The 15,238-nt window shown below is 39.7% G+C and overlaps 1 protein-coding gene across 3 annotated transcripts in view; it reads left to right on the top strand.

Moving 5' to 3' along the window:
• Positions 1-3,204: 3,204 nt before the first annotated feature.
• The window catches only part of usp53b (ubiquitin specific peptidase 53b), a 38,171-nt gene continuing 26,137 nt past the window's right edge, over positions 3,205-15,238 (top strand). The window contains exons 1-7 of one of the 3 annotated variants that reach the window (XM_054777943.1): positions 3,205-3,605; positions 6,757-6,942; positions 11,165-11,328; positions 12,897-12,989; positions 13,096-13,230; positions 14,486-14,599; positions 14,687-14,769. In XM_054777943.1, the coding sequence (XP_054633918.1) occupies positions 6,849-6,942; positions 11,165-11,328; positions 12,897-12,989; positions 13,096-13,230; positions 14,486-14,599; positions 14,687-14,769 (683 nt within the window). In that variant the 5' untranslated portion in view covers positions 3,205-3,605; positions 6,757-6,848. Of the gene's footprint in view, positions 3,606-6,756; positions 6,943-8,480; positions 8,527-11,164; positions 11,329-12,896; positions 12,990-13,095; positions 13,231-14,485; positions 14,600-14,686; positions 14,770-15,238 lie in introns of those variants that run through there. The other 2 variants (XM_054777945.1, XM_054777946.1) reach the window with 2 other exon arrangements.

Raw genomic sequence — 15,238 nt, 5'->3', positions numbered from 1 at the left:
AGTGTAAATCTAGAATAGCTCTCAAAAGGGTGCAGATCTCTGCCAAGGCCGAGCAAACCTAAACATGTCAGACTTGTGTAAAACTATACTGCTCAGAAACATTTGGAGGATTTGGTTGGTCTTTTCCCCACTTAGCACCAATGCAAGTGGACTACTGGATAACAACGAAAAAGGAAATTTTCACTGAATCTACACCTTTATTGCATTCTTTACCCCTCTACAATGCTGTTAATGTCCGTCCTTTCTTGAAACAACCACGTGGGTTCGAATCATGTTTTTCCCCATGCCTGCGTGTTTTCTCGCCCCACATCCCAAGAACATGCATGTGAGGCTAAGTGAAGACTCTAAATTGTCCATAGGTGTGAATGTGAGTATGGATGGTCCTATGTGTCCTGTGATTGACTGGAGACCGGTCCAGGGTGTACCCCACCTCTCGCCCAAAGTCTGCTGGGATAGGCTCGAGCTCACCTGTCACCTTGAACAGGATAAGCAGTAGAAAATGAATAAATAAACATATAGTAAAAACTAGAGAAATATACAAATAATCCTGTGGACAACATTAAGAGAGAGAGGTTCCAGACTCAGTGAGGATTATTGGTTATACACAGAAAGAAGATTGTTGATATGAGTGTGTATGGAAATAAAAGCTGTGAATATATGAATGATATCTCAATCTGCAACCTTGCAGACATGAATAGAAAGAATTTGCGTAAGTAATGATGGTGACTGTCTAATTTTGGTGAGAGTGATGATAGAACCAAAATGCTGTAGATTAGTGCACAGTGTGTGCGTCATGCGTCTCTTTAGTGCAGCGAGAAGACAGATGGAGGGACATTACAAACTTGGCTCCGGTTTGTCACAAGAGAGGACGTCCCCGACTAGTTCAGCGGCAATTAAACTAATAAGAGAAAATAAAGAGCACAGGAAGAACTCTTCATGTGTCTGTGGGGACATGATGATGATGAGGGAAAGGCTATAAACAGACACGCACACATGCTCCACTTTACTTTACACATGACACTTTACACACCCCTCAATGGAGCTACATTCATCAGACACTTCATTAGGGACACCTGTAATACAAAAAAATACAAGATTGACATGTTGGTGACCTCATTGAACTTCATATTCAAATATTAGAAACACTTCTCAGTAGGGATGTCATGAGACACAGGACGATACACGAGATTGGGTCTACGAGAACAAGACGAGATTTTAACATTACTTTAAAGAAAAGTACACAGAAAAAATCTAAAAAATATATGACAATATATTGCAATCTACTACTTTCATTTCTACTACGTTACACTTTTTTGCACTCTGTGTGTACGTATGCGAATGAGCCCGCCTCCACCCACCGAGACTGTATGTCTGACAAAAGGGCTAACTCTGTTCATGTCGTTGTTTTATGGAACAAACATGTGAAGGTGCTGAAACAATCCACAGAGTGAATCTTCTTCCTGCTTTTTTAGGACATGACAGACATGCACATGGCAATATATTATTGTTATTATAGTTATTATTAATTATTGCGTTCTTTTTCATTTATTGTGAGATGAAATAATTCATTTATTATAGTTCCAGGCCTGCCCACGAGACATTTTTTTAACGAAAAATCTTGTCATGTTTTAATTTCACAAAATCGTGTGACATGAGATCTTGTGACACCCCGACTTTTCAGTATGATGCAGTGCATGTACCCACAGTCCTGTACAGTATCTACAAGTGCCCACTGATACTGTGCCCAAATAAAACATGACTGCTGATATGCACATGAGTGATGGGAATGTCTTGGCTGTTATGACTATTTCCAATTAGACTGTTTTCAGAAAACATATGCCTGGAAAGTCGCATAAAACTTTTAACAGGCCGTGCATGACATCACGCGAGTCCTCAGCGAACCTTGTCTGTGTTTTGCCTTTTCTTTGGCTTTTTGTGGCCTTTTTACAACCCTTCAGTAGAAGAACATGAGAAGAAGAAATACACTGGGATTTTCTCTATTTTTTGCCAGATGGCTGTTTTATATGAATGGTACAGACACGGAATGGGGTGAACAAGTCATCCCGCCGCACATTTACAGATAGTATCAGATCTGGGACCATGCCTGTGTAAATGGTGCATGCCGAAATGGCGAGGCAAGGGTGTGAAATTTCACACTTCTCACAATTGCCACACTAGATGATCGCGCTGATGTTGTCACACATCTAATTGCTTGATTACTGGATGCCACGTTGTTGTGTGAAAGCATACGCAATTGTGAGAATATGTCGTGTAAAAGGCTTTTTTTTTTTTTACTGTAGTGCCCGCCTTTGTGCGTTTAGTCATTCCTTTTCTCTGGTTTAAATTGTAAATTCATTCTTTTAATAGAAACTAAAATAGAAAGTGGTTAAATGACGCTATCTGCAGGGGGAAAAAAGAGAGTGAATCCAGCAGAAGCCGCTGTCTCACAAGTAAATTTACTTAAATTTTTTGAGCAGGACGATGCTTTGACAAGATGTTTTATAACTGCATGCTTTAAGTATAGTATACCATATCCTGTATGCCTGTACACGGAACATTGGTTTTTGAACACTCCTGAACACACCCAAAGTTAAAACTTTTTTTTTGCTTTAAAAGAAAGCATTACAGAACCACCACAGAGGTTTCGCTGTTTGCCAAACAATTGTACAGGAGTGATGCAACCATCCCGCATGCTGTATTGCTTTTTTGCTGACCCGGGTTGGGGTGCACCATCAGCCTCTTTGAGTCTTTGTGTGTACTCTTAAAACCTGCTCAGCTCTGCAGGCTTTGCCCTGCAGGACCCTCCATCTGGCCCCCTTTTGTGAATCCATGTCCCGTTTTAAAGATGGAAATATCTCATTTATAACATTGGTCATCCTATCGTTTCAAGTATTCCAAGTTATTTAATTAGGAAAAGAGTGAAGATGAATGTTTTATAGCTAAAAGAAACGTGTCATATTTGCACATGTGCGGTTTGACTGTGAATGATCTAAATATAACACCAGTTACCTGACATTTGAGTCTTTCTAAAGCAGAGGCAGGGCTTACTCCCCACACTGCTGCATGATTATGAAACCGGTGCAGTCATGTGATGTCTTCTCTCATCATCATCATGACAAGTTGGAAGTCTGACCTTCCTCCTCCTCCTCCTCCTCCTCCTCCTCCTCCTCCTCCTTCTCCAGCACACTCTTTGCCATGCAGGGGATTGCAAAGAGTGCGAACACAGCGGCAGTGCACTTGAGGCTACACTAGGGGCGGAGTTTGACCTCCCAAGTCTCCAAACATCACTAATCCGCGTCGGACATTCTGGCCACAAACCATCACTGGCCTCGTTTATCACTCACACAAAAAGGGAAGGGGATGGGGGGAATTTTAAGCGAAATTAAAGTGTCCCGGACAGCTCTGTGGCACCAAGCAGAGGGTTAAGGCTGCAGCCTGCGTGTCGGAGGGATTGCCAATGGTGCACTATGACAGATAGCACTGCACATATCTGCAGTAGGCGCTCCTTGCCCGCTTTGGATTCGCACGATTTGGCGCAAAAACAGAAAAAACATTGGATTTTTGACAGACCACTGCGATAGATTCTGCATCCCCTCTTTTTAAAGGTGAGTCTGCATGCCTCATGTTTTGCTACGAGGGCTGCCATGCAAGTTGCGGCATGTTTTTTTTTTTTTTTGCCGTCTACACTGTTGGCCATGCTTTTGCTAGCCCTTGCAAACTGCAGCTTGTTTTTAACGCACACATTATCGATGTGCATGTTGTTTACATGCAAATTCAACACTGAGAAGCCCAAGGCACAACCAGTGTGTTATGTCACACTTGTATAGGCCACCCATTAAATGGCAGCACATGGTGTCACAGAGTGCATGGTGCAAAAAACGTGGGGGCACTGAAGCTCTAGGGGCTTTAATTATGGATTTACATAATGACCATAGTGTCATAGTTCATTTAATAAATGTGGGGACAGAAATTAGTGGAATGAGTTATTTTTTTTTAGCATGAAAATGCTCATTTATATTTTTTACTCAAATGCATTCTGTTTAAATCTAGACCGTGACTTGACTATTATTATTATTATTTTTACGTTTTTATTATTTTTTGGGGTGACAATTTAGATTGGGATCGCAGCACAGATGAAGCCATAAGTCAAAGTGTCATTTTGAATAAAATAGCTCGTATTATTGATGGGAGTGCCTCTTCCTCATCCTATCAAAGTGATAATTCATTATGGCCATAAAAGATTAATGTTCCAGTGCAAAGCTACTGAAATTTTAAATGTCCTGTTCACCAGAACAGATGCCATGACTGACTGTCTCCTTGAAAAATGATGCATTTGAAAGTTTTGAATTTGTGGTTGCTGATATTGAAATGTATACACTGTCCGGACACTTTATTAGGTACACCTGTACAGTCCCATTAGATCAAACACAAGAGCTGTATCGAAAATCTTGCCTTTAAAGGTAATAACACACATTTGATTGAAACTGTCAAGAGGTACTAACCTAACAATATGATTATTATTGTGGTGTGCAGTGGTGTAGGCATCATATTGAGAGGTGTTTGTGATTTATTGCTAATAGATAAATATTTTTTCTGCCAATTTCAAAAGCAATTTAGCATATACATTAACACAAGGTATGAGCAGGGTTCCCCCAAAGTTTTCATCTCAAGAGGGATATGGAAATTTGCTTCAAAAACTTACAAAAACACACAATGTGTTGCCATACCATTGACATTCATAAACAACACATCAGACATGAATCTATTATATTTAACAAACAATAAAAAATAAAAAAAATATAATAGTAAAAATAGACCCTAGGTTTAGAAAAGGATGGATATGAGCATTCAAACATTATAGAATTAAATGTATAGGTATTTCTCTGTTATTCTGGCTTCTGTATGTGTACAGTCTGTCTGTAGTTCCAGGAATGAGCATGATATAGAGCAGGGGTCACCAACGTGGTGCCCGCGGGCACCAGGTAGCCCCCCCACGACCACATGAGGTGCCCGCAAGCCTGCTTTTCATTCAGGTTTTCAGTTAATAATGAAAGAACAGTAGAAAGAAATGCATTCTGAAATACAAAATGTGAGTTGTGGACACTAGCATTTTGTTAATGTTCCAGTAAAACAAGCATATTCGCTTTGTTTGGGTTTAAAATAAGCTCTGAAAATAAGTGTTACAAAAATGAGTAGCTCTTGGCCATTTTCATTTTGTAAGTAGCTCTCACAAGGAAAAACTTTGGTGACCCCTGATACAGAGAATAATATTCTACCTGAACTACCATCCATCCATTTTTTGAACCGCTTGTCCTCACTAGGATTCTTCCTGAACTTATTGCATGTTTTACCTCATACTATACTTGCAGTGAGCTATTGCACTGTCTACAGTTCACATTCTTAACCGTTGTACAAAAACCTCCATAAAATATAACACTCTGTAACTTTTTGAAGTGCATCTGTCACGCAAATGTGCCTCATAATTGTATGTTTTGCATTGTATTCATTCATTGCAATTTCCTATACAGATATGTTTAAACATTTTATGATGCTATACTCATTCATTCAGTTTCTATACCGCTTGTCCGCATTAGGGTGAAGGGTGAGCTGAAGCTTATCCCAGCTAATTTTGGGTGAGAGGCGAGGTACACCCTTGACTGGTCATTAGCCAATCACAGGACACATACAAACAACCATTCACACTCACTCACATTCATATGGACAAATTAGAGTCCCCAATGAACCTAACATGCATGTTTTGGGGATGTGAAAAGAAGACAAAGTACCTGGAGAAAACCCGCCTTTGTCACAAGCCTCCCAAATAGCTGTCCTCGGCTTTGCCTGCCAGTAACTAGCGGCTCGTAACCCAAATTTTAGCCCGTAGTTCAAAGCAAAACATCAGCCGAGAGACGCGTTGCATCTAAAACAAACACGTTATTTGGGACACTCGTATGCCAAAGTAGCACTGTATAAAACACCAATAAAAAATACCTGCAGTGCTCCAGTACCGTCTCTCTTCTCTCTGGCATTTGACACTAGACCTACTCCCTGACAACTCAACTCACAGCGAGAGTAGATACAAATAAGTTTGGTCTTGTTGAGAGAGCCATCTGCCAGGGCTTTGAAGCTAAACTTACCATTCAAAATACCCTTTTCTTCGTCCATTTCTGCTCAGTAGTTGTTCCCGCTTGTGACTACACATCAACTGCCACACCACGGCGTTTCCTCGAACTGCGGTGTGGGACGAGGGTCAAACAGGACGTGTGCACATTAATCGTGCGTTAAAACAAATAGTGGCATTAAAGGGAATCTTCGTTAACTTGTTATTAACTCGTTAACTTTGACAGCCCTATTTATAATACTATAGCATTTTTTTAGGGCTAGATTTTTTCATCCAAAACGCATTTTTTAAAATGTTGAATTTATTTTATTTTGTTTTAGTAAGTAGTATTTTAACCTTTGTAACTATTCTATATGTGTGAAAAGAAGACAACCTCTATTAAGTTTATGTTATTGATGTATATCACTCAGTCTTAACTTTAAATCTGCATCTGTAATCTATGTAATCTTATGTGTCACACAAGTGTAAAAAGAAACGTGATAGGGTCCGAACATATTTTTACCATACATTTTGGTTGCACTATCTGCACCAGCGATTGCAACAAAACACTTTCTTGTGAATGTGTTGCTTTAGTTAGCGTGTTTATGGCTTGCATGTATGTTTTAACAGTTCCTTTCCCCCCCTCTGCCTTTCAGCTGCCCTTCAATGTCTAGAAGCGCATGTATGAAGATGCCCTGTGGCTGATCTTGACCATGCTTTCAACAAAGCGCTCGGCAGGAGCGTGGGGATGAAATGGATGGAGCCAAAGGCCAATGCACTGCATCAGCTCCCGCTTTCCAGCATGTCCAACGGCAGCAAGTCCCCCCCGCAGTCGGGAGAAGGTAGAGGATATGATGATGATTCATCTGGCACACCTCCAATTCACTCATTTGGATTAGTGATGTAATAAAAACTGTGTCCAAGATGAACTTTTATCAACATCAACTTGTTATGGCGCCATAGTTCACAGTGCCATGCAACGATGATGATGATAATCCTGCTGAGCTGTCAGTGTAGTAGCATCATTTGAACAAGACTGAATGTGAGCGTGTTTAGGCCACATTGGCTGCTTTGGACTAATGCAACAATACATGCAGCAGCCATAATGGTGCAGGCAACACTGGCCCTTAAGGAAAAACTCTGTTTGTTGCAGAAGTACTTTCCTTAGATAAATAGAGAGCCAGGATTAACAATTCGCAGATTGCGCAGAATTCTGTCAATTGTGCGGAATTGCGTTTTGAAGCAGTTGAGGCAACTAGTTTGCTGTCTAAAGAAGACGAAAATGACATCAGTAATGTCATGTGACGCATCACATCATTGTTTCTGTTTGTTCCAAAGCATTTAAAATTTAACTGTTACAAAAACTGTAAAAATAATGTAAAGTTTACACAGTAGTGTTAACATACAAATACAATACAGTCGTCCCTCGGCACATCGAATTTTGCGGCTTCACTCTATCACGGTTTAAAAAAAAAAAAAAAAAATCATGCTGTTTTGTGGTGGAATACAGCCCATTAGTAAAACACATTTGTACATTTAAGCAAATTGTGCATCTTGTTTTCCCAAAACTAAGCATTTACAAACATAAAAATGGCTAAATCAACTAAATAACAACTCTAAGGCATTCAGAAGATGCATTCAGACATGATGAGTTGTAGTATTCTTAAATTTTTTTGTAGATTTATGAAAGTAAGTACATTTACTTGTATTAATTTACAGCGCAGCCTTGACACATTCAATATGGCGGCGACATTGACGTACGTCTCAGCGCTCTATGTGGTGTCTATGTATATATGTGTACGACATTTACAATAGCACATACAGGTACCAGTCTTATTTATGTCTTAAATGACCTAATGTTATTATGTTGTTATTATGTTATTCTGTTATTATGTCTACTATAATGGATAATAGGTAAAGTAATAGTATAAAGGTGATTATAGGGGTGCTATTTCATGGGCTCTAATAATGTTAAAACCCGTATTTAGAAGGTCGCAAACATGTTTATGTTTATATTATATTATTTTAAGAATATTCTGTCTAAAAAGACGGAATTCTACTTCATAATTCACTTATCATGGTTGGGTATGGTACCAGTTAACCGCGATAAACAAGTGTATCGTTGCACATTCACAATTCAGCTTTCACGGCCCCGCAAATTTGCAGACTTTTGGTCAGAAATATATATCTTTAAATGTGTGGCAGTAAATAGGCCATTTTTTTCAAAGAAAACACATCTCATTCACCCGGAGTCAGTAGTAATTTGTAAATATGTGATAACATAGGTAAAATGTACAGAATATATGTAACACTGTGGAAAAAAAGCACACAATCTTTACATGCTTATTTCTTTATGCTTCACTGCTAATGTTTTTTGAAGGTAGAATGAAGGTAGAAAGACCTGCAAGACAACCACAGGGATAAAAGTAAGGAGTTGTTCTCTTTTTATTATTGTTTCATTTAACTCTTGTGTTTAATCTTTTTATTACTGTATTTCATATGTCCTTCATGTGTTCTGTATACAGATAGAGTGACTAAGGAGTTAGTTTAGGTATAATTTAGGTATAACTTTATAACTGTAACTCATATCACACACTCTAGGAACGGAACTCGTTTGTAACCCGAAGTGAAGTGGAGACCTGATGTTATTGTCCTTATCTGCTATTGAATATTCTACCTCGAAAAAAGGCCTGCACAGCATTGCAGTCAGGATCCAAAGGCCCGACAACTGTTATTCTTTATGGTTTAAATCAGGGGTGTTCGCAGTGTGGCCCAGGCACCATTTTTGGCACGTGGCGTATTTTAAAGATAAAATAAAAGCATTCATAATTTGATATATTATTAAATATTATATTAATTTGGTTTGTCACCCACAACACAACCCTAAGATGTTGTTTTGTTCAGGTAGCTTAGCAGTATAACAGCTGCAGTACATCCAGAATGCTGCTCACACTTGGCCTGTCACCCTCCCTCTGTAACTGGGTGTTTAACTTTCTAACAAGCAGGCCCCAGTCAGAGTCCACAATCACACATCCAGCTCAAGAATTGTGAGCACTGGGAGTCCACTCCTCTACACGCACTTCACCTATGATTGCGTGGCCTCCCAGAACAACACCAGCATCATTAAATTTGCGGATGACATTACAGTCATCGGACTGATCACTGGTTGTGTTGAAACATCATACAGAAGAGAGGTGGCGGACCTCATAGCTTGGTGTCATGATAACAATCTCATTCTCAATACAGATAAGACCAAAGAGATGATCATTGACCCCAGAACAAGGGAAAAGGAGCTGCATAGACCCCTGTTTATTGATGAGACTGAGGTGGAGAGGGTGAAAACCTTCAAGTTCCTTGGCACACACATCAGCGAGGACCTCACCTGGTCTCACAACACCCAACAAATTATCAAGAAGTCCCAAAGGAGACTGTACTTCCTGAGAAGACTGAGGAAATTTGGCATGTCCACCAAAATCCTTAGTTGCCTCTGTAGATGCATCGAAAGTGTCCTTACCGCCTCCATCACTGTTTGGTACGGTAACTGTACAACACGTGATAGGAAGGCACTCCAGCGGGTGATCAAGACCTCACAGAACATTGTTGGGGCAGCCCTCCCCTCACTGAAAGACATTTATAAATCTAGAGTCCTACGCAGAACACACAACCTCATCAAGGACAGCACACATCCACAACATTCATTATTCACACTCCTACCGTCAGGCAGACGCTACAGGAGTTTGAAGTCCAGGACCACAAGGCTGGCAAACAGCTTTTACCCACAGGCCATCAGGCTCCTCAACGAAGCACTCGCACACGCCGCACGCAACACACGCACACACTCATAGCACTTTATTTATTTATTTATTTATTTGTATTAATGTCTCTTCTGTTGTTGCTTAATTTATTGGTATTAATGTTTCTTCTGTTCTTATTCATTTTCTTGTGTTTTCTTTCTTTTTTTGGGAGAATGAACAGAATAAGAATTTCATTGCATAGTATAACTACCTGTCTTACTGTGCATATGACAATAAAACTCCGGAATCTTGAATCTTGAGAATGCTGCGGCTCGAGTCCTGACTAGAACCAGGAAATATGACCATATTAGTCCAGCACTCTGCACTGGCTTCCTGTCGCTCAGAGAATAGACTTTAAAACAGCTCTGCTTGTGTACAAGTCTTTTGCACCAAAGTAGATCTCTGACATGTTAGAGCCACATAAACAATCTTGAGCTCTGAGAAGCTCAGGGAGTGGTTGCCTGCGGGTGCCCAGAGTCAGGACTAAACATGGTGAGGCTGCGTTTCAGTTTTATGCTGCCAAAATCTGGAACAATCTTCCAGAAGATGTGCGACAATCCTCAACTTTGGCAATGTTCAAATCCAAGCTGAAAACACTTCTGTTCAACTGTGTATATGACAACTGAAATTATTTCATCTGCACTCTTCGTTCTTAATCATTTGTGTTTAATGGAATCATTTGTGGAACTTTATGTAATGATTTTAGGTTGATTTTATGGAATGATTTTATGAAGTGATTTTACTCTTCCTTTCTGTAAAGCACTTTGAATTACCTTGAGTATAAATTGGGTTCTATAAATAAACTTGCCTTGCCATAAATTGACTTACACTTGAACGGTTTTAGCATCTTTAATGCACAAAATGTATAAACGTGGCCCCCCGTATCATTCAATTTGTCTCTATGTGGCCCTCACGGGACAAGGTTTGGACACGACATGACAGAACACTACTACTACACTATTCAAGCATCATCCATCCATCCTTTTTCTACAGTATGCCGCTCATCCTCATTAGGGTCGCAGGGTTATGGTGGAGCCTATCCCAGCTGCCCAGCTGACTTTGGGCGAGAGGCGGGGTACACCCTGGACTGGTCGCCAGCCAATCGCAGGGCACAAATAGACAACCATTCACACTCACATTCATACCTATGGACAATTTAGAATCACCAATTAAACATTCATGTTTTTGGAATGGATTCAAACATCAAGAACTGATCATACAGTATAAAATACATAATTTGACATTATGACATTTCCCCTTGTGTCCCCAGCTGCAAGCTCTAACTCAATGGCATGGGTGAAGATGTTTAAGAAACCTGGAGGAGGCGGCTTGAAGAAGTCTTACCAGCCTGGCAGCATGTTGTCTCTCGCTCTCACCAAAGGCCTCCTGAATGAACCCGGACAGAATAGCTGCTTTCTAAACAGCGCTGTTCAGGTGAACTCTCTCTCCATATGCAATCCATTTTACTCCTTCATGTTATTTTGTACAAGCTAGCTAGTTTGCTGACTGTAGCTTCGCTGGTTTCAAGCTAGCTTGCTACCTAACCAGCTATGGCTGGGCTGGCTATCTACCACATGTCACCTTTTTGCTCAAATGTACACTTTTTGGGCCTGACAAATCCATTTAAAAATGTAACTTGCTCAATAATTGTAGCAGCAGCAGTGATTCTGTCACCCAGTCATTTAGTGTGTTTACATGTCAATCTATAAGCTGTCGCTACCTGATCTGGAAACACAATTTGGACACAACGTTGTTGCTAACAAAGGTGTCGCAGCGGTGCAGGGGCCTTTTTTGGCCCGCAGCTCATTTTTTTACTGGCCCTCAGCATGTTCTAAAAATAAAATAAATTAATAATATATATTAATACAGGGGAACCTTAGTTAGCATCATTAATCCGTTCCAGAAGGTCGGACTGTAACCAAAATGGATGCTAACCGAATAAATTTTCCCATAAGAAAGCAAGTAAATCTAATTAATCTGTTCGAGAAAGACAAAAAAAGATACCACAAAACATGTTTTTTTTTATAGTTGCACAATTATAGTTTTACATGCAGAAAACAATTTGAAATGCATACAAATGCATGTAAACGATGAATGAACATTAAAGGTTACTTTGACCTTTACTGAAGACGTGTTGTTGGCAAAGACACAATGTGGCAGCGAGATCAACATGGACCCCACCTATGTGTTTTGCCCTGAGTTATTTCTTCAATTCAATAGTGTTTCTTACCTCTGCTTTTCTTTTGATCACGGCTGCAAAATAAAGCAAAATGGAGCCAAAGAAATTTGCGAATGCCAGCATTTTGATAAAGAATGTCAGATACACTATTGAATTTAGGAAATAACTCATGGCAAAACACAAAGGTGGTGTTCTTGTTTGATCTCGCTGCCACATCGTGTCTTTCAATTTGTGTCAATCACGTCTTCAGTGAAGGTAAAACTAACTTTAAATGTTCATTTATGTCTTTTATTTTTATGCATGTAAAACTCCATCCATCCATTTTGTATGCCGCTTATCCTCACTAGGGTCGTGGGTATGCTGGAGCTTATCCCAGCCGACTTCGGGCGAGAGGCGGGGTACACCCCGGACTGGTCGCCAGTCAATCGCAGGGCACATATCACATTTTTATTTCAATCTGGGGCTACAAATAGAAATAGTGAAAATGAACAAAAGTTCCTGTACTGTTGTTTCGGAAGAGATGGCTTTTAGGGGCCAGTAATGTATTCATATTAATGCCATTTTTAACCATGCATTGTTTGTTCAGGTTCTGTATTTTTGTTCAGGTTTTACGCCTTTTCCAAATGAAATTTTAGATTGAATTCCAAGTTGTATGAGTGCTTAGAACTCAATCCAAAATACCACATTTTTCCAAAGGTAAGGTTGTGTAGATATAAGCGATACTGCTTTAGCGATGCGAAGGTATCATAGGAAGATCATAGCACTTACAGTATTCTCCATCATAGGAAGATCATAGCACTTACAGTATGTCCATCCTTACCAGGTGCTTTGGCAGCTGGACATTTTCAGGAGAAGTTTGAGGCACCTCTCAGGGCACTTTTGTCTGGGTGATTCCTGCATTTTCTGCGCATTGAAGGTTTGTTGCAGTTTCACTTGGTTGATAGTAATGTAGTAGTCAATGTTGTTATGGTTAGCTTTTATTATAAAAGTTGTGAGTGATGTCTTATTTTTTTGGCTTTCAGAGCATATTCAGCCAGTTTCAGCAGAGTCGTGAGCGTGTGCTCCCCTCAGACAGCCTGCGGAACGCCCTTGCTGAAACATTCAAGGACGAGCAACGCTTCCAACTTGGCCTCATGGACGATGCTGCCGAGTGCTTTGTATGTTGACACTGTACCTTTGGCTCTTAAAAGTCAGTGGACTTTTAAATGGAAGTAAATTGGCATGGGCCCGACTACTCACGTAGACTGCATACAAGAAAACAGTACAGTACGTCCCTCGCCACTTTGCGGTTCAAATTTCGCTCCTTCTCTCTATCACTGTTTTTCAAAAATATATTAATTAATATATCATGCTGTTTCATGGTTGAATATAGCCTATTATTAGTAAAAAATATGCATATTGAAGCAAATTTTATGTATTTTTGGCCCTGATTAAACATTTTCAAGCATAAAAATGGCTAAATGAACTAAAACATAAATACAAGGCATTTAGAAGTTGCATTCAAAGACGTTGATGAAACGTAGTATTCTGTGCTGGTCACTAGGTGTCAGTGGTGTTACTGTGATGTTTGGTGAGACACACAAAGGTCAGACTTTATGTTCTAGCCGTAACCCACACGAAGCTAAGCTCAACTCTGAACCCGCAATGTCACTTCCTGTCCGCCTACCACTTTTCTCCTCTAGGGAACACATTTATAGCTACACACAAAAGTCTTATTTCTATCTTAAATGACTTATTTACTCTTATTATGTCTACTATATTGGTTAATATGAGTGTAAAGGTGACTGGAGGGGTGTAGAGGTCTTCATGTGTAGAGGGCTGTGATATTGTTAAAAATCGTATTTAGACGGTCGAAAACAGGTTTTCTAAGCTCTAATTAATAATTAATAATTACGAAAATATTTTATTTATAAGTAGGGAATTATACTTTGTGAAAATTCACTTATCTTACTTGGGTCTGGAACCAATTAGGGATTGCTGTATTGTTTGTTGTGATGTTTCAAACAATTGACAATTCCTCTCCATCTGGAAATCAGTGTGACTTCACAATTAAAATACAATTTAATTGGGTTGTCGTGAGATTTTGTGTCACGAGCTCTTGCGGGATTAAAATGTGACGAGATTTGTTGAAAAAAAAAGTCTTGCGAGAATAAATAAATGAATTAAGCGCACGATAAATGAAAATGAACACGATAATTTGCCGGCCTCCATATTGCCATGTGCATGCGTGCCAGGAAATGATTGCAGTACATCATTTTTTTCTTTTAGTAACTTTATCTTACTGCTATATTTATACGAATGAAATCTTTCTTTGTTGATTGGCTTGAACACATGATTCTGCTGCCTTTTAGTGAGAGACATGTGATGTCAATTTCATAAGATAAACTAACCACCCCTGCACTTATTTATTAGGAGAACATCCTGGAGCGCATTCATCTGCACATTGTCTCAGACACTGCGACCGATTCTTGCTCATCCAAATCCTGCATTACTCATCAGAAGTTTGCAATGATGCTCTACGAACAGGTAACATTCTTATTTATCTTGCTTTTTTTTTCCTACAATACTCCTACAGTATAAAATGTGGATTCATGTCGACCTTTTCCATTGCAGTTTGTGTGTCGCTGCTGCGGTGCATCATCAGACCCTCATCCGTTCACAGAGTTAGTCCACTATGTCTCAACCACTGCTCTATGGTAGGTACTTGACTTACCAGTATGTCTTTAAAAATAGAATATAGGCCAAAATGTACAAACTAAAACTTGTACCGCTAAATCCTTTTAGTGGCGCCTGTACCAGTCGCAGTGCTTGTCTTTGGTACACGATTTAATAAAAACACATTTTCAAATCTGCCTTTGTGGATGACTGTGACGTATTTGAGTCAACTTTGACTTAAACCAAGTTTGACGGTTAGCGAAAGTGAAAATAGATGTGGCACATTATGCAGTGGAACCTCGGTTTTTGTAGGACTGTCTTGGGTATTGTATGGCCAAACAGTGAGCCTAACAAACTATTCTATTTACTCACACGTCACTCCGCTGAATCGAGTGCCCAAACAATGCATCTGTGTGTTAGCGACTCAGTCTTTGTAATAAATGGATAGTTGTTCTTTTAGAGTTGGGACACAAAAGACAGATTCCTGCCATGGAATCCTTTAATCATCTG

This window comes from Dunckerocampus dactyliophorus, chromosome 6, assembly GCF_027744805.1.
Source record: "Dunckerocampus dactyliophorus isolate RoL2022-P2 chromosome 6, RoL_Ddac_1.1, whole genome shotgun sequence".
NCBI classification, from domain to species: domain Eukaryota; kingdom Metazoa; phylum Chordata; class Actinopteri; order Syngnathiformes; family Syngnathidae; genus Dunckerocampus; species Dunckerocampus dactyliophorus.
Note: the sequence above shows the minus strand (reverse complement) of the source record. Positions and strands in the feature narration are given on the sequence as shown.